Consider the following 18,856-nt stretch of genomic DNA (forward strand, 5'->3'; position numbering starts at 1 on the left):
GGATGTTAGCTGGCCAACTGCAGAGGGCGTCTCTTTGTTGAGCTTCTCTTTGTACCTTCTGCATGCCAGTTTCCTTCCATTGATGTAAAAAACTATCTCTGGGTTGGGAAACATTTTGCACATTTTCTGTGCAAAAGGAGCAGAAAAGGGAAGGAAATAAACCAGAGATAGATCCAAAAATATTAGTACTGGCTTCCCTGTTGCCAATACAGTGGTGCCCCGCAAGACGAATGCCTCGCAAGACGAAAAACCCGCTAGACGAAAGGGTTTTCCGTTTTTCGATGCGCTTCGCAGGACGAATTTCCCTATGGGCTTGCTTCGCAAGACGAAAATGTCTTGCGAGTCTTGAGATTTTTTTTCGCTCCCCCCCCCTTTTTCTAAGCTGCTAATAGCCTTTTAGCCGCTAATAGCCTTTTAGCCGCTAAGCCGCTAAGCCTTTAATAGCCGCTAAACTGCTAATAGCGCTAATCCGCTAAGCCGCTAATAGGGTTGCTTCGCAAGACGAAAAAACTGCTAGACGAAGAGACTCGCGGAACGGATTATTTTCGTCTTGCGAGGCACCACCGTATCTTTTTCATAGCTGGTTTTTGGCTGTTGTTGCGCCTGTGATTCCTTCTGCCAACCACAGAACTGTTAATGGCACAGGACTTTCCTTTTAGTTACATGTTGCCAAATCCTGGTTTTTCTATGCTTTCACTTGTGGGTTCTCCAGGATGCTCATAAATAGCGCTTTTCCCTGTTAGCAAACAAAGCAGATGGTCTGATAGCAGATGGAGATGGTCATTAGTCTTCATAGATCAATGCTACAGAAAGAGGAAACGAGAGGGCCTCTGCTTTGCTCTGTCTCCCGACAGTGCAATCAGTCAGCTTGATAGACAGGCTGGGTAGATGGCATCTTTATTGATTCCTTGAGGCAGCACAGATGATGGAAATTCTGCAGTTGGCTGGTTATATACAACAAGCAGGGGACCTGCAACAAAAGGTCAGAGCAGGTTAAATGTCAGCATGGTTAGGCATCTGCTAGACTGGAGGCTCACATCCCAGCACGGGGTCCACTGGCAAGAGCACCCTGGACCTGCTGCAGTGTGTAGGTAAACTCAATTGAGGGAGGGGTGTCAAGGGTGTCTTGCCTAAAGGGTCTCCAAAATCCAGAGCTGGCACTATGTTCAAGCAAGCCAGTTCCATTTCTCCCTTCACACTCCTACTTTTCCTATTCTTAATTTGCAACTGATACGCAGTGTTCTAACAGCTCCTGGAAGCCACACTGTACATGCTTCATTCTCATTGGGCTCTTTCAGGTGTTGTAGAGAGTTGACCCTTTTGTTTCCCAGTGTTGTACCTCTATATACCTTGAGGCTTGCTGACCTACCTCTTTCTTCTCCTGTTGATACTCAGCCTATTGAGTTTTGCAGGATGGGTTCTAATAGGTAGGAGAGGATGTATTACCATAATTACAATATATCCCTCCAGGCACCCACGTGTGTGGGTTGAATGGAGTTTTGAAATCCCACCATTGGCAGCAAAATTAAAAGCATAGGAATTAGGCTATAAAACCTTGCTTTGAGCAAGTCCAACTAACGAAGTAAACTGGCTTCCCCTTCTTATCCCGCTTAACAAAGAATCAAAACAGTAAGTAAGTTGAAGATATTTTTTACTTCCTTAAAGGTCTTGCCCTTGTTTTCAGCAAACAGCAGGCAAAAATAATTCTAGGTTAGAAAATGCATAGTTGAATTCTAAAACACAGTCTACACTCAGGGAGACATCCATCTCCACTGAAGACATGGTGAAGGAGATATCCATCTTTCCATCAAAGAGAGAGTTACTGACAGGAAGGAGAAGGTTTTTTATTTCTCATTTCTTCCTGCCACTGGAAGCAGGGGAAATGACACCACACAGAGCTCTCTCTCCACTAAATGCATTCCTGTGGTTTGAGTCTGCCTATCTATAAATTTATAGCTCTGTGGTCATTAGCCCCTAGACTTACAAATTAACAAGAACAGGGGTGCCAACTTGAATAAAATATTGGGGGGAAGGTAAGCCCCGCCCCACATAATCCATCACAAGATGTGGCGCATCAACTTAGGGGGGGGCAACCTCCTCCAATATTTTATTGGGGAGGGTACTTAAAGGACCCTAGGAGCTGGCTCCCACGAACAAGAATATGCATTGTTAGCTTTTTGTTTTGTTTATACTGCAAATCTCCCACAAGTTTGCTGTTAGAAGGATTACAGGGAGATGTTTCTCCTGCTATAAAGGTAGTTATTTGGGACTGAAGCAGTTGGTGTATATACATACTTTGATGTTCCTACAAATGTTAAGACTGTGCACCCCTTGCTTGGTAGCCTGTGATAGGTAAGAATTGCTGTTGGGCAAGCAGGCAGGGAAGCCTTTGAAGAGGAGCACAGTTTGGATCTTTACAGCAAATCAACTTTGGTGTGCTGCATTTCCATGGAAGAAACACTGGGAAATAGAATGGAAATGCTTTGTGGGAATGGAGTGAGTTGAGAATTGGGGGTTTCACTTGTGCTGGTACTAAGACCGGGCAGTGTGGATGTCATTAGCCCAGCCTTGTAAAAATAACCACTCTTCTGTTTGCCTGCGATGAGACTGTTATGATTTGTCTGAGCCTAGTGCAAACTTTTCACAAAGAGCAGAAATGAAATCCTTTTTATCTTTTGAAAAACAGACAAGGAAAACCTAGTTTGTGTTGAGCAAGCAGAAGATTGTCTGGTATCCTTCAATTTCTTCTGGGTCTCTTTGTTTTGGATTCCTGGGGGTGGCTGGTGGGAATTGTAATATGGAGGGTGCCCCAGAGCTTTAATTCAAGTTCTCTGTCTGTCTGTCCTAGAGAAGCATCTGATACAGAAACTCCCTGTTCAGAATGCTGCTGGTGTTTTTAGTTCCGTACACTGTTTCTGATTTGGTTACATCAATTCTGGGAAGACCAGGAAGTGCCACATAGGACATATGGGCTGATTGATTGGTTATTTAATTTCTTATTCCACTTAATATGTTAAAAACATTTCTAAGTGGTGTACAGAAAACTGAAGCAACAGCAGACAACTTAAACAAAATATTACAAAAATGCACAGGTAGATATAAAAATGTTACATTAATTAATACGAAGTTAGAAGTACTTATATATATGTCACTATTATTTCATTGATATTGCTTACATTAATTTATTCAATTACATCAGGATCAATGAATTTATTTTTGTCAGTGACAGCCAACACCTTTTCTTCTTTTTCACTCTTACTAAATTTGCCATCAATCAATCAATCAATCAATCAAGCCATAAGCATTATCTACAACTTCATTCCTTGCCTCCATGGGATCACTGTCTTAGCCCAAGCTCCATTGACATGGAGCTATTTCCCCCTCTGTGCTTGGTTAGGTGGGATTGAAACCACCTTGTGATTTCAGTACTTGTCAAGTTGCCTTCATTTATTTGTGAAATCTTGAGAGCACTTTTTTAAAAAAAGATGCTGTTTTTGCATCTACACAGGACTTTTAACAGCAGATTCAGGAATGTGGGGTGCAAGTTTTGTCCTGTGCATCATGTGCCAGACTTAACGCTGACCCCAAGGTCTCATTCCGCCTGGCCCGTAGCTGGATGTTCTGGACTAAAGTTTGTTATGTTGTCTGTTAACCAAAGTTGGTTTAAACTTTGGTTAATAGCTGAAGATATCTTCCTGCCTTTTTATCTTGTGTAAACACTATTAATCCCAAGAGCTGCCTTTTGCTAACCTTCATGGACACCTGCAGGGTATGTGGATTTAATGTGTAACCACCATCCCTTTGGCTTCTAAGCTAGCTTCTGGCATTTCCAACAGCAACATTTACCTTAAATACTCTGGGTTGAGACCCAATGGGGTTGCATCCAATGCTAGTCCTACTTGGAGTAGACCCATATAAATTAAAGGCACAAATAACGTTGGCCCGTTCATTCCAATGAGTCTACTCATGAATAGAACTTGGTTGACCACAACCATTGCCTGTCTGTATACCCTCTTGAGTATAGGTTCTATGACATTGTCGTGTGTGAGCTTAGGGTCCTCCCCCCCTCCCCCGATTGCCATAATGTCACTCAACAAAACAGATGCCTGGATAGGAGGCAATTTGTATCCCCATCAGGGCACTGGCTTCTGCCCAATCCAGTGCTATGCCTAATTTAATCCCTCCCCACTTTTAACGCTAATGCCAAAATCACTAGGGTCTTGGAGGGCTGGATCATGCCCCTGAACTGAGAGTTAGCCACTGCTGCCCTAGACTTAAAAGCTACAGTCTAACCTAAGGTAAAGGCAAAGGGACCCCTGACCCTTAGGTCCAGTCGCGGATGACTCTGGGGTTGCAGCGCTCATCTCGCTTTATTGGCCGAGGGAGCCAGCATACAGCTTCCGGGTCATGTGGCCAGCATGACTAAGCCGCTCCTGGTGAACCAGAGCAACGCATGGAAATGCCGTTTACCTTCCTGCTGGAGCGGTACCTATTTATCTACTTGCACTTTGACATGCTTTCGAACTGCTAGGGTGGCAGGAGCAGGGACCGAGCAACGGGGGCTCACCCCGTCGCGGGGATTCGAACTGCCGACCTTCTGATCGGCAAGCCCTAGGCTCTGTGGTTTAACCCACAGCGCCACCTGCGTCCCACACAGTCTAACCTACTTGATTTGAAAAAGGGCCAGTGAAAATTCCTCAACTGTCCTTGGGTTACAGGTTACTTAGATTCTGGGGATCCAGGATGAACATTGTGCTTTGGAACTGGCACTCCCTGATTGCTTGCTTCTGCCCCTCATAACAATTTTTATTTCAGTAACAATTCCTGCCTTACTTGCAGCTTATGAATAAATAAACACTGCCTTAAAACAAACATAGGTTGGCTTTAAAAAATGCTCAAGGTGCTGGCCCTGAATGGCTGAACTTGACCACAAAGGGAAGGAGGAGTGGAACACCATTATGGGGTTCTGCTGGGGAACAAGGAATTGCCTGATTCCAAGTGGTATAGGGCTCCAGCTTCCTCAGCCACATTTTTGCATTACCACTGGCATGGTTCTGTTACATCTTAAAATCCTTACCCACATTCTTGCTGGCACACACCCCATATTGCTGGCTCTAACACTGCAACATTCTCTTCTCTTAGATCCTTGGGAAGCATTGGACATTTTACACAATTGTCCAGAATGCTAGAGAAAACCATGGCAAGCTTCGGCAAGAAGCTGATCCGGCAGCGCACAGTGGACCTCAGCTCTGATGAGACCCAGTTAGCTCGTTGCCTCTCCACCCTGGACCTGATAGCTCTCGGTGTGGGCAGCACCCTTGGGGCTGGTGTCTACGTTTTGTCCGGGGAGGTGGCCGTGGACGACGCAGGCCCTTCCATCGTGCTCTGCTTCTTCATAGCGGCTGTCTCATCAGTGCTAGCTGGTCTGTGCTACGCAGAGTTTGGAGCCCGAGTGCCCAAGGCTGGCTCTGCCTACCTCTACAGCTATGTCACAGTTGGGGAGATCTGGGCCTTCACCACAGGATGGAACCTCATTCTCTCCTATATGATAGGTATGTGCCGTTCGGCTCAGAGTCAAGGAGGTGACTTTGAATGAGCAGACAAGAATGATTTCACCCTGAGATCAGGTGCAAAGAAACAGGTTTGCCTGCAGCAATGCATCAAAGAAGCACCCTTCTCAGCGCCCAAACCCCTCAGGAGTAGGGGGCCACCTAGACTTACATTACTCATTACTTACAGATTCAAATAGCATAACAGTTCAGTCACGGTTGAGAAATAATTTTATGCATAGTTTATTTAAAATATTTGGGGGGCCGTTTCCCCCCGACTGAACTATATCCAAAAGAATTTTACTAAAAATTACTAAAATATAGAGAGGAGGGATACAGTTCAGAAGGATTAATATCAAAACAGCAGCACAGAACTAAAACTACTAAACAGCCAGGAGGTTTAATTTGCCTCCTTAATGATGTTGTGGCTCCTTTACTACTCAGAGAGGGGTGATTCTCAAATGAAGCTTCAATGGGAAAAAAAGCCTCTGTCCGGTCACTACCCATCTAACCTTACCTAATAGAGACACCTGGTAGAGAACCTTCTCAGTAGGCATTGCTTCCTGGCCAACAGTTACTATCAGCAGCCTCCTGAACCAACTTAACTTTCCAAGTAGTCTTCAAAGGCAGCCCTGCAATACAGTGTATTGTAGTAGTCTAATCTGAAGTTTACCAAACAAGAATAACGGTGGCCAGGCTATCTCTATCCAGAGAGGACAAGTAGCATTTTGCTTTCTTCTGGAACAAGTGGCTCATCTTGATGTTGTGAGTTGTTCTCCCATATTCATCTTGGGCATCTCTCTGTGGTGTGCTGAGGCCCATTCACTCTGTATGTGGCTGGAAGCGGCTGAGGTTGTATTTGTTAATGAAGGGCTCTCCTTTTGGTTTCCAGGGACAGCAAGCGTCGCTCGTGCCTGGAGCTCAACCTTTGACAACATCATTGGCGGCCACATCTCTAATTTCTTCCACAATCATACTGCCCTGCATGTGGAGAATGTGCTGGCTAAATATCCTGACTTCTTTGCTCTCTTTCTGGTTTTGCTGCTTACAGGTGAGGCAATCTCTGCAGCGGTAAGGACCTTCTTCCTTGGCAATAATCATAGACTTGTAGAGTTGGGGGGGCATGAGGACCATCTAGCTCAACCCTCTGCAATGTGGGAATCTAAACTAGATCATACATGACAGATGGCCATCCAACCTCGACTGATTACAAACTTCTAAGGAAGGAGAGTCCACCACCTCCCAAGGGAGTCTGTTACACTGTTGAACAGCTCTCGCTGTCAGGAAGTTCTTCCTGATGTTTAGTCGGAATCTCTTTTCTTGTAACTTGAAGCCATTGGTTCAAGTGCTATCCACCAGAGCAGGGGAAAACAAACTTGCTCCATCTTCCAGGTGACAGCCCCCCTCCTCAAGTAGCTTACTTGTCTAACCTCCAAAGAAGAATGAAAGAGGGAGAGAGCCTCAACAGATCTTAAATCAATGCAGAGGTGGAATCAGGGTTCTCCTGAAATATGCCAGTGACAGACTGTTTATGGAGCGCTGTAGTTCAGAGCCCCATGAATAGGTTCTTCTGCCCTAGAACATGTTGTGAAGGTGATCATAATCGTTAACCCAGCAAGCCTGGAGGCCTGCTCCCAAGAGACTTGGCATAAATCTGTGCCCCCATCTCTCACTCTCTTTCAGGTTTGCTGTCGTTTGGTGTAAGTGAATCTGCCCTGGTGAACAAAATCTTCACAGCTATCAACTTACTGGTCCTGAGCTTTGTCATCATTGCTGGCTTTGTTAAGGGAGATGTCAAGAACTGGACCTTATCCAAGGAAGATTATCAGAACCACACATGGAAACACGAGGCTGGAAGCAGGTAAGGGCCCTTCTCCCCTTGCATAACATCTGCCTGACCTTCTCCCCAAGCTTCTGTTAAGTTTAGGATGGGAGGCAGCAGCCTGTCCTGCTCTGTGGAGAATAGTATCTGGGTGCAGGTGGCCATCCACTCACTGCTCCCAGTTTTTATTATGGTGCTGTGCAGCACATGGTTTTAGGGCAATGTGACTGGTTTCCCCTCTCTGGGCACTGAGCAGGCACCAAGCAGAGAGGGCATCCAGTAAGCACTTGTCCCACTATAGGAAGGAGGCCTGAGGACTCTGACAGGGTCCTAGAGTCCTCCTTCCTCCTTCCCTTAGCCTAGTTAGTGCTTTTTCCAGCTTTAGGAAGGAGGCAGGAAGGCTTTAGGACCCTGTCAAAGCCCTTGCACATTCTTCCTAAAACCTGACAGTGCAACAGTGGGGGCACCAAATTTTGGCCTAGCTCAGGGCACCATAGTACCAAAGTCCATCCCTGGCTAAAGCAGGGGTGAAGAGGAAAGGAAGTAGCAGCAGAGAGGAGCCAGTTTGGAGAGGCCCTCATGGTTCATGGATCAGCTGTTCTAGGGGGAGATTTAATTCATCAAGTATACATCTTCCTGAGTGGCCCATCAGGAGGTTGTTCTCCTACGTTTTGGCTTCCTTGAATGTTGCTGAAGCACATCTTTCTTTCTCTTGCAGCATTGGGCGCTTTGGCAGTGGTGGCTTCTTTCCCTTTGGCTTCGAGGGGGTCCTCTCTGGGGCTGCCACGTGCTTCTATGCCTTTGTTGGATTTGACTGCATTGCAACCACAGGTAGAGTATCTGCATTTGAGGGGTGTGGCGAATAGGTGAGAAATTCCCTTCTGTATTTCCACATACCCTGGAGGTGTGTATTTCCACATACCACAGGCAGGTGTGCAATCAAGAGAGAGGGAAATGCCACGCTCAGCAACTGGGGGTGAGCTGCGTGCATCAACAGGGCCCTCTGGCATCTCTGCTCTTCTCCCAGGGCAAGGCTGAGCTGCTGTTCCGTACTGTGCTTTCAGCAGGAAGTTTCTGCTTGTGATCTGGGGAAATAAATCATTAGCAATGCAACTCCCTGCAGCAGTGCACTGCCTCACCTGGAAGTTCCCAAGACCCACTTCATATGAAATAGTTCTCCTGCCTAGAGATGTTCTTTGCCTGAGTAGTAGATTTGCAGGGCAAGTAAACAACCCCTGCACTGTGCAGATTCACATATTTGAAGTAATGTGGTGTGGTGTGAATTATGTGTGCAGGGTGGGGGTCCAAGGCTGTGCCTGTCTTGGGTATAGTAAATGAGAGAGGAATTTGCTGGAATCTCATCTGAGTTGTTCTGTTCAGTCTGCATTTTAATGTGAGCCTCATTCAAACAAGTTACATAAATCAAGACACAGCTGCCTTTTCTGAATTTTGGTGGCAAAATTCTCCAGCAAAAAAAAAGGGGGGGAGTGCATATTAAGAGGAATTGCAGAGATGCAGTCATCAGGGCAAAACTGTGCACACAAAAAACATATATATGGGGACAAACGTGCATGAGAAATGTCGTGGTGACTTTAAGAAACAAGCACAAAATAATGTGGAAATGGGACAAACTGACTTTAAGATTAAGAGGTGCGAGAAACTGAAGTTGATAGTTTTCTTCTGTCTCAACCCCTTTCTCCAGGTGAGGAAGCGCGGAACCCTCAGCGCGCCATGCCCATCGGCATCATTGCCTCACTCCTGATCTGCTTTGTGGCTTACTTTGGGGTTTCTGCTTCCTTGACCTTGATGGTGCCTTACTACTTGGTGAACAAGGAGAGCCCCTTGCCTGATGCCTTCAAGGCTGTGGGGTGGGAGCCAGCCCGCTACGTGGTAGCTATTGGCTCACTCTGTGCCCTTTCCACCAGGTAAGGGATAAGGAAAAGCAGCATGCAGTGAATTTTCTACTGCTGTTACATAGGAAACGTGAAGAGCTGTGTTAGCTCCAGTGTCTGATCCTCATAGTATTGCATATGTGGACCCAGTATTATTATTATTATTATTATTATTATTATTATTATTATTAATGAATTAATTAAATTTGTATACTGCCCTTTATTCATAGATCTCAGGGCAGTTCATGACATAAAAATACATAATAGAAATAAGAATGAAGAATCCCCGCTCCCACAACACATTTTAAAAGGGCATCAGATGTCAATCAGCCAAAGCCCTGGTTAAAGAGGAACGTTTTCGCCTGGCGCTTAAAGGTGTATAATGAAGGCGCCAGCTGGACCTCCCTGAGGAGAGCATTCCACAAATGGGTTGCCACTGCAGAAAAGGCCCGTTCTTGAGTTGCCACCCCTGGACCTCTTGTGGAAGAGGCACACGAGGAAAGGCATCAACTGATCTTCTCAGGGTCTGGGTTGGTTTGTAACAAGAGAGGCGGTCCTTGAGGTATTGTGGGTCTGAGTCATTTAAGACTTTCTAGGTCAGAACTTGAATTGGGCCCAGAAGCTAATTGGCAGCCAGTGCAGTTGGGCCAGGATCAGCATAATATACTCAAATCATCTTGACCTGGTGAGCAATCCTGGCTGCCAAATTCTGCACCAGCTGAATTTCCAAACCATCTTCAGATGCAGCTCTGCATACAATGCGTTTCAGTAATCTAACTTAGAGGTACCCGGAGCACAGACAACAGAAATTAGGCTCTCCTTGTCCAGATAGGGGTGTAGCTGGGCCACTAGCTGAAGCTGATGGAAGGCACTCAACACCACCAAGGCCACCTGAGCCTCAAAGGACAGCAATGGGTCCGGAAGCACCCCACAAGCTGTGTAACTACTCCTTAAAAAGAAATGTAACCCCATCAAGAGCAGGCAGCATCCCAGCCATCTGGTCTAGGGAACTACAGTGGTGCCCCGCAAGACGAATGCCTCGCAAGACGAAAAACTCGCTAGACAAAAGAGTTTTCCGTTTTTTGAGTCGTTCCACAAGACGAATTTCCCTATGGGCTTGTTTCGCAAGACGAAACGTCCTGCGAGTTCTTGCGAGTTTGTTTCCTTTTTCTTAAAGCCGCTAAGCCGTTAATAGCCGCTAAGCTGTTAATAGCCGCTAAGCCGCTAATAGCCGTGCTTCGCAAGACAAAAAAACCGCAAGACGAAGAGACTCGGATTAATTTCGTCTTGCAAGGCACCACTGTATCCACTAACAGTATCTCAGTCATATCTGGATTGAGCTTCAGTTTATTGGCTCTCATCCAGTCCGTTATCAAGGCAAGACAATGGGTCCAGCACTTCCACTGCCTCACCTGCAAATAATAGCCTTTGCCAGCCCTACCTGAAGAGCCAGGGACTGAACCCAGGACCTTCTTCATGCAAATTGTGTACTCTGTGGCATCCCCATTCCCTTCATCTGCCACAGTTTTCCTCTTAGTTTAGTTGGTTTCAGCATTTAAATCCTACAATCCTACTGTTGGAAGAGTAACTAACAAACAGAAGCTTGCCCAGTGGAGAAAATGCCAAAGAGCTGTAATCTATAAAACAAATAAAAAGCAGATAAGATAAATCAAATCATCAGCCATACTTTAAAAGACCAGCAGGCAACACAAGGAGTCAAAAGGCTATTAAATGCCATTAAAGGCTCAAGTGAAGTGGGCGCACTTTGCCTAGTACCTTCAAGGGTCGTACCAAAGTGTGAGGCAAACATGTCTCAGGATAGAGTTCCCTGAGCATGGATGCAACTACAGAGAAAGCCCTTGCCCCAGTAGCTGCTTACCTGTCAAGCGTAGGTCAGCAATCAGAGCAAAACACAGTGTCAGTGAAGTTAACTCTTTATTCAAGAAACCAAAACGGTGCAGACCTAGTGGTCCTGGTAGGTCTTGGTAGGTCTTGCTCCAACAAGGCAGTTGCAAGGACTGAAGGTCCCCGCCATCTCCCAACACTTCCTAAGGCTCCTCCTCTCCAGGTTCTTTCCAAAGCAATTGGAAACTGCACCTGTGCACACCCCTCCTCTGCTTTGCCCTCTTCATTTCATTGCGTGTTCTAGGAGACCAAAGAGGAGGAGCTGGTCACAGCAGGACTGCTCCCTCTATCTTCCACTTCCACCTCAGAGTCTGAACTGCCCCCTGCCTGTTCCTGCTCACTAAACTCTGTTACCCCTTCAGCTTCTGACACCTCCTTCTCCCAGTCTGCTCCCTCTTTTCCCTCTGGCCAGCACCATCATCCCACCACCAGTTTCTGGGCTCGCTGTTGGGTGTACCTCAGCTGGTGCCTCCCACCACTCTGCATCCAGCCAATCCATGCATTATCTAAGCTTGGGACATAGCTGCCTCCATCCTAGAAGATGGTATGGTGGATGTGGGAGTAGACAGTGTTTTGGACACCCTGGGCTTCAGGCTCCTTAAGTCAGGCCATCAACTTGATTTGAACCCAGAAGCAGACCATGAGGGTAACTTGTGCTAAGGTGGCCACAGACTTCGTTCATGAGCTGTTGGCCATCTGCATTCTCTTTGTATGGAAGTTCTCAGATATGCCCAGGTCTTGATTTTATGTCTCTTCCTGCCCAATGCAGCTTGCTTGGTTCCATATTCCCAATGCCACGGGTGATCTATGCCATGGCTGAAGATGGACTACTCTTCAGGTTTCTGTACCGGGTCCACAGCCGAACCAAGACTCCCTTAGTGGCCACTGTTGTGTCAGGCATCATTGCTGGTATGGATATCTTAGTGGGTCTTTGTCCTTTCGCCCTCTACACTTCCATCACCATTACCGCTCCTAGTGGTGCAGCAATAAAATTGCTAGCAAATTTGAAAAGCTAAGCAGAGTCTATTATAGTTTCAAGTTGGATGGGGGACTATGTGTTGATATACTTGCAGTGCAGGGGATTGGACTACATGACCCTTGGGGTCCCTTACAACTCTATGATTCTATCCAGTGTGGCGTAATGGTTAGAATGTTGGACTGTGAACTGGAAGAGCAGGGTTAGAATCGCCATCCAGCCATGAAGCTCCCTGGGTGACCTTGAGCCAGTCAACATCTCTTAGCCTAATCTACCTCAAAGGTTTGTTGTGAGGATGAAATGGGGAGGAAGCATGAACCACATACACCACCTTGAGGTCCTTGGAATATAAAGGTGGTATATAAATGTAGTAAATAAATAAGTAAGCCATCCCATGAGTCATGTGGGGCTATTATCTTGCAGGTCTAATGGCATTTCTCTTTGAGCTGAAGGACCTGGTTAACCTCATGTCCATTGGCACTCTGCTGGCGTACTCCTTGGTTGCTGTTTGTGTTCTCATCCTCAGGTGGGTACTTCTTGGAGTGAGCAGCACTCCACACAGAGTTCTCCAAGCCATGTCTAGGCCTGGTGGATGCTCCTTTGCAGAAGGACTGACAGGGAATTGCAGTTTCCTTTTACTTAACTCTTCTGCCTTTGCTGATAGATACCAGCCTGACCTGTTCGCTCCCTCCAAAGACTTGGAAATGCTTGAGATGAATGGAAGTGAAGAAGAGAAGGTGGTGATTAATCTCTCTCTCCGTGATGGCCATGTGGCCCTGAAAGACAAGTTCACCTGGAGGCGCCTTTTCTGCCCTTCCAGAGATGTTCCAACTTCCATCTCAGGGCGCATTGTCTACATCAGCAGCACAGTTGTCTGTAAGTGCTGGCATGTGCAGGGTCTAAACTGTGCATGTTTGCTCACCTGGATGGGCAAAGCCGGAGTGCACCACAGGGGTGATGCTGAGCCCCTGCTGCTTCCCAAGGCAGAGCTCCGGTTTGGCTGTGGAGATGGATGTGGGTGGGTGGGTTAGCTCAAAGCATAAGTGCTGCATGTTCTGACTCCGATATTTCCAGTTAAAACAGGAATGAGGAACCTGTGGCCCACCTATTGTTGGTGGCTAGAGCCATGATTCTCAAAGGGTGTGGTATGCCACACTGATGTGATAGGAGAGGATAGCAAGTGTGGTGGGAAGATTCAAGGACAACCAACATTATATTTTGGGAATGATATATGTTCTTATGTAGCTGAATTGTTTTCTACTTTCTGGATGTCCCATATTATAAAGCAGTTGTGTTCTAAATCAAGTACTACTGGGAGTTGTTTCTTTTTGTTTTCCAATTTATCAATAAAAAATCCAGTGTAGTGCAAGTAAATTTTTATTCTGAAATTGTGGCCCAGAGGAAAAGATTTGCGAACCAGTAGGTTAGAGTTTCGGCAAGGACAAGGGAGAGCAGGGGCCAGATCCCCAGTAATCCGGGACCAGTCGCTGCCTCTCAGCCCTGGGTTGCGGTGAGAGTAAAATGGAGGGGGCACAACTATGTGTGCCACCTTGAGCTCCTTGGAGGAAAGGTGGACTACAAATTGAATGAATGAATGAATGAATGAGCCTTCCATCTTCTCTGGCCCCAACCATGTGAGTTGGGGCTGATGTGAGTTGGTGTCCAGCTTCTAGAGGTCTCTGCCTTGAGGTAAAAGATTCTCAGGTGGAACGATGGGGCAGTTTTCAGCTCTATAAATCTGGCTTTTGGTGGTCTTGTCTTGCAGCTCTGATGATCACCACTCTCTGTGGCATCTTGGCACAACAGTCAGCAGCTCTCATGCAATGCAGCATTGGCTGGGTCGTTGCCTGTGTGGTTCTCCTGGTTGTTTCACTCGTTGGCACCATCATCATCTGGAGGCAGCCAGAGAGCAAGACGCGCCTCACTTTCAAAGTAAGAGTTCTGGCCAAAGGGCTGCCTTTGCTTGTGGGATCTTGGGGCCCTTGCATGTGGCAGAGCTGGATTACCTCAAGCTGGCACATCAGCGCTTGCCAAGCAATCTTCTGCCATTGCTGGATCTTTTGGGGGAGAGATAAGCCATCACATCTTTCTCCCATTTCAGAAGTTGTGTGTGTGTGTGTGTGTGTGTGTGTGTGTGTGTGTGTTTACTTCGTCTTTCCCTCCTGGACATGATTACTTGATGGGTCATTTCTCTCTCCCTCTAAAGTTTGGGAGTATTGTGCCCTCTACACTGCACTTAAGATTTTAGTTCAGCTTGCTTTACAGGACCCCTCTGGTTCTTGCTGGCCTTTGGCTAGGGTTAGGGGGAAGGTGATAGGGCTCAAGATGTCCCTTCCTTCAGGAAGTGTTATGTTCCTGCCTGCAGGAATAGACTAGGACTTTCTGTTCATTGTCAAATTACTGGAGATGGAAGGGCAGTCCCAGAGATCCATTGGATGATCCTTTGTTTGCTCCCTTCAAACCTTGAACTCTGATGGGGGAAGTGGGGGGGATTCCCAAGTACAGTACATTCGCATCTTACATGCAATTAACTTGTGTGATTTCAACCTTGTGTGGTTGAAGTCCACAAATTAATTTCACACAAGTTGGACAGCTTAAACGCTCCTTTGCACTGGGCTTTCTGATGCAAAAAGAGATTTTAAGCTCCTAGACTTGCTCACCAGGCTCTGGGAGGCTTTAAAGAACTCGTGGGAACTTGGACGGTCCAGGGAGGTCTTGTGAGAGCAGCCCAGAGCTTTAAAAACTCTCTGTCTTGTTTAGAAGATAAGGATGGTCATGCAGGGACAGTTCCAAGGGGAGCAGTTCAGCTGTATGCGTTTCTGCAGATATGTGCCATCCCCAGAACGTAAACCCCATACAAGGCACAATTGTACTGTAGTATAGGGGGAAATGAAGAATTTGCAATCTGCTCTAGGGGAACTGAGTGACATCCCTTCTGCAATAGCATCTGTTATGAGAATCCTCTTCTTCCAATTGTGTAAAAAGCAATTATTTCCCCAACCTACCCCAGCAACTGCAACTATCCCTACAAATAACTGCTGCTTGTTGTAGGTACCTGTTGACCTGTATCTATGATATCACTCATGACTTAGCATCACAACCTGCCCCCTCTATGCCAATGAAATTTTGCAAGCAACATTCTTCTACTTCCCCACAGCTCCCATCAATGCAATCTACTTGGATGCAGTCTTCCAGTTGAGTGCTCAGCCACTGTTAATTTAAAAGCAGCGCCAGCCTCCTGCTTCATTCTGTAAAAGAGCAAGACAACAGTCTCCTTCTGCACAGCCTCACTATTTCAGGAACATGATGGAACTGATGGGAGGAAAGGATTTTCAGGAGAGGATCTTTGGAAAATATTGAGAAAGCCATTCTTTCCCCATGCTTCCTCTCCCCTCCCCTTAAATACCATTACTTGGAGACTGGAAATTTGTACTGGAGGCACAATATAGGGGTTGGTCTAAGACTGTGCTTCACCAGCCCCTGCTTTTAGGCTCCCCGCCCCACTGCCTGGAAAGTCCCGATTGAAGACCAGGCTAAGCTTTAATCCTAATGGAAATTGTGGGTGGTAGCTAGTTTTTCCCAAAAGGCAAGGTGTTTTGCATCCTCTTGCATTGGGCCTGTTTGTCTTTTACAGGTCCCTGGCCTGCCACTGCTTCCCCTCTTCAGTATCTTGGTGAATATCTATCTCATGATGAAGCTGGATGCAGGTACCTGGGCCCGTTTTGCTGTCTGGATGGCAATAGGTAAGGAGCCACCCTGTCTGTGAAAGCTACCATAACAGGAAACAGTCCCAATCTCACTTGGTGGTTCATTTCCTGGTTGCTAGGGAAGCCTGGCTGTGGATGCTTTGTGACCATTGGACTCCATTTCTCTTCTAGGCTTTGCCATCTATTTTGGATATGGGATCCGCCACAGTGTACAAGGACAAGTCACTCCACAGTCTCAGATAGTGGCAAGCAAACCTCTCCAGCGGGCACCCTCCGACCTGAGCCAAGATAGAGATATCTGAGAAGAGGATGTGGTTCTTTCCTTGTCCCCACCTCCTACCCACCACAGGTCCCCTTGAGCTCTACCTGCCTCCTATGCCACCCTAGGACAAGCAGATGACAAGCTCTTGGGCAAATGGTCTCTCCAGCATGCTGTAGTATATCCAAGTCAATCGTGTCATCCTGTAGAGCAGGAGGGGAGAGGAAGCACCAGCAGGAAGTGGGGCAGACTCAAGGGAGAGCTGATTCTTCTGCTCTTGGGGGAAAGACAACCCCCGAGCAAAGAAGCTGCCCCTCCCTTCATGTCTGTGTTTATTCTCTTTGGGCCGTGTTGGCAAGAGGTTGTCTTTCTCACATGTAGATGTTTGTGAAAGTGTCAGCTTGTCTGCAGTCCAAAAACATGTCTCTAGACCCTGAAGCTATAAGTATTTGTTGCTGTCCTGTTCATTGTTTGTATAACGTCAAAACATTGATGTTTTGTACGATTAAAACTCCAAAGGACCATTTTTAAAAAAATAAAAATGTGGGTTTTTTTGTTATGTTGGTCATACTTCATGTCAATTTACTTTCTTATTAAGCTCTCTTTCAACACACCTAAAAGCTAAAATACATGGCTCCATAAAACACACAATTATTCTGGGGCTTCTGGCAATCTGGTCTGGGGCCATTCAGTAGTCCAATGTGATGGTGCGGCAGAAGCACTTGAATAGATTCGGTTCCACTGCAGAGGAACATCTTTCCTTTTGCCAGCTGCTTTACCCAGGCTTACTTCTTAGCCAGAGGCCACACTGGTAAAGCAAACTTGGTGTTGCTTTACAAGCAGAATAAACCACCCTCCCTTCCACTAGCACAAGTCAAACATTCTGAGGCACAAGGCAAGGGCCTGTTTCTTGATACTGTAGCACTTTTAAATGATGGTGCATTGCATGGGATTACAAATAACAAGGCATAATTGAAATCTTTTTCTGCAATGGCCCTGCTCTTCACTCAGCACTTTCACATTTTTGCAACCCGTATGCATTTACTATTTTATTGAGGGCGCTGGAATAATTCTACTTGTCATAAGGATGGGAAACATTTCTGCACTGAAGTTCACCTTATGAAGCCTGATTCCTAATCTCTCTCACTTTGCACTGTCAAACACTTTCAAGCTTGTTTTGTGGGGTAGCAGCTCCCCCTCCCGCCTCCAGCTATTCCAATGATTCAAAGGCTGAATCGAGTGCAAAGATCAGGATGCAAGTGCTCTGATTCAGGATGAGCCTGAAGGGAAGACTAGTGCAGGTCTGTGGCGTAGCTCAGCCTGTATTCATGTACCTTCGTCTCCGTCAGCTGGACCAAGGTAGACTCTTTCGTTTTGTGGGCAAGTATATTGTTTTTCACGATGTAGGAGTGCAAATATCCAGAGTGTGGGGATCAGATGGGATTACTATGAGGAATTATAAAATATGCATCAAGCCATTGTGTCCGCTATGAAAGCATGGCGTTGACTGGGTTCGATTCATTGACAATAATTTCTGATCAAATCCCACAAGCCTCTGCATTTCTGGCCATTTTCTCTACTGTTCATTTTCTACGCCTGACAGGCACGTATCAGCATTCTAAATACACAGGTCAGTTGCTTCATCAGGCATCCTGAGCCATAAAAGATAGTAGGTAATAATAATAATAATAATAATAATAATAATAATTTTTTATTATTTATACCCCGCCCTCCCCAGCCAAGACCGGGCTCAGGGCGGCTGACAACCAATAATAAAAACAAGTTGATTAAAACACAATTTAAAAGATTAAGATACAACATTAAAACAATTAGGGAGCAATCTCTTCATAGGAGGAGAAAGGAAAAAGAAAGAGGGGGAGGGAATCAAACTGATTCTGAGCCAAAGGCCAGGCGGAACAACTCTGTCTTACAGGCCCTATGGAAAGAAATCAGATCCTGCAGGGGCCTGGTCTCATGAGGCAGAGCGTTCCACCAGGCTGGAGCCAGTGTTGAGAAGGCCGTGGCTCTGGTTGAGGCTAATCTAACTTCCTTAGGGCCCGGGACCACTAGGGTGTTGCTATTTATGGACCTTGAGGCTCTCCGTGGGGCATACCAGGAGAGGCGGTCCTGTAAATACAAGGGTCCTAGGTCGTGAAGAGCTTTAAAATTCAAAACCAGCACCTTAAATCTGACCCTGTACTCCACCGGGAGCCAGTGTAGCTTGAAAAGCACTGGGTGAATATGCTCCCATGGCAGAAACCCCGTGAGGAGCCTCGCTGCAGCATTCTGCACCTGCTGGAGTTTCTGGGACAGCTTCAAGGGCAGCCCCGCGTAGAGCGAATTACAGTAGTCAAGCCTGGAGGTGACCATCGCATGGATCACTGTGGCCAGGTCGGGGCGGGAAAGGTAAGGGACCAACTGCTTGATTCGGCGAAGATGGAAAAATGTCGCCTTGGCTGTTGTTGTAACCTGCGCCTCCTTGGAAAGGGAGGCGTCAAGGATTACACCCAAACTCTTAACGGAAGGCAATGGCACTAATTGGGCCCCCGCAAGAGAAGGGAGTTGGTCCCTCATCCCCATACCATCTCGACCCAGCCAGAGGACCTCTGTCTTTGAAGGATTTAATTTCAATCGGCTCCCACGAAACCATCCAGCCACAGCTTCCAAACATCTGGTCAGTGTGTCAGGGATTGAGTCGGTATGGCCATCCATCAGCAGATAGAGCTGAGTGTCACCAGCATATTGG

At 46.5% G+C, this 18,856-nt stretch overlaps 1 protein-coding gene across 2 annotated transcripts in view; it reads left to right on the forward strand.

Moving 5' to 3' along the window:
* Positions 1 to 16,669, forward strand: part of SLC7A3 (solute carrier family 7 member 3) — a 31,097-nt gene extending 14,428 nt beyond the window's left edge. For both annotated transcript variants that reach the window (XM_080990360.1, XM_080990361.1), the window contains exons 2-12: positions 5,143 to 5,552; positions 6,442 to 6,600; positions 7,233 to 7,410; positions 8,090 to 8,202; positions 9,074 to 9,296; positions 11,938 to 12,077; positions 12,568 to 12,670; positions 12,809 to 13,020; positions 13,910 to 14,076; positions 15,779 to 15,887; positions 16,023 to 16,669. In XM_080990360.1, coding sequence (XP_080846486.1) covers positions 5,183 to 5,552; positions 6,442 to 6,600; positions 7,233 to 7,410; positions 8,090 to 8,202; positions 9,074 to 9,296; positions 11,938 to 12,077; positions 12,568 to 12,670; positions 12,809 to 13,020; positions 13,910 to 14,076; positions 15,779 to 15,887; positions 16,023 to 16,153 — 1,905 coding nt within the window. In that variant the 5' untranslated portion in view covers positions 5,143 to 5,182 and the 3' untranslated portion in view covers positions 16,154 to 16,669. The remainder of the gene's footprint in view (positions 1 to 5,142; positions 5,553 to 6,441; positions 6,601 to 7,232; positions 7,411 to 8,089; positions 8,203 to 9,073; positions 9,297 to 11,937; positions 12,078 to 12,567; positions 12,671 to 12,808; positions 13,021 to 13,909; positions 14,077 to 15,778; positions 15,888 to 16,022) is intronic.
* The last annotated feature ends 2,187 nt before the right edge of the window (positions 16,670 to 18,856 follow it).

The sequence above is a fragment of the Podarcis pityusensis genome (assembly GCF_964106645.2).
Source record: "Podarcis pityusensis genome assembly, chromosome: Z".
Classification (NCBI taxonomy): domain Eukaryota; kingdom Metazoa; phylum Chordata; class Lepidosauria; order Squamata; family Lacertidae; genus Podarcis; species Podarcis pityusensis.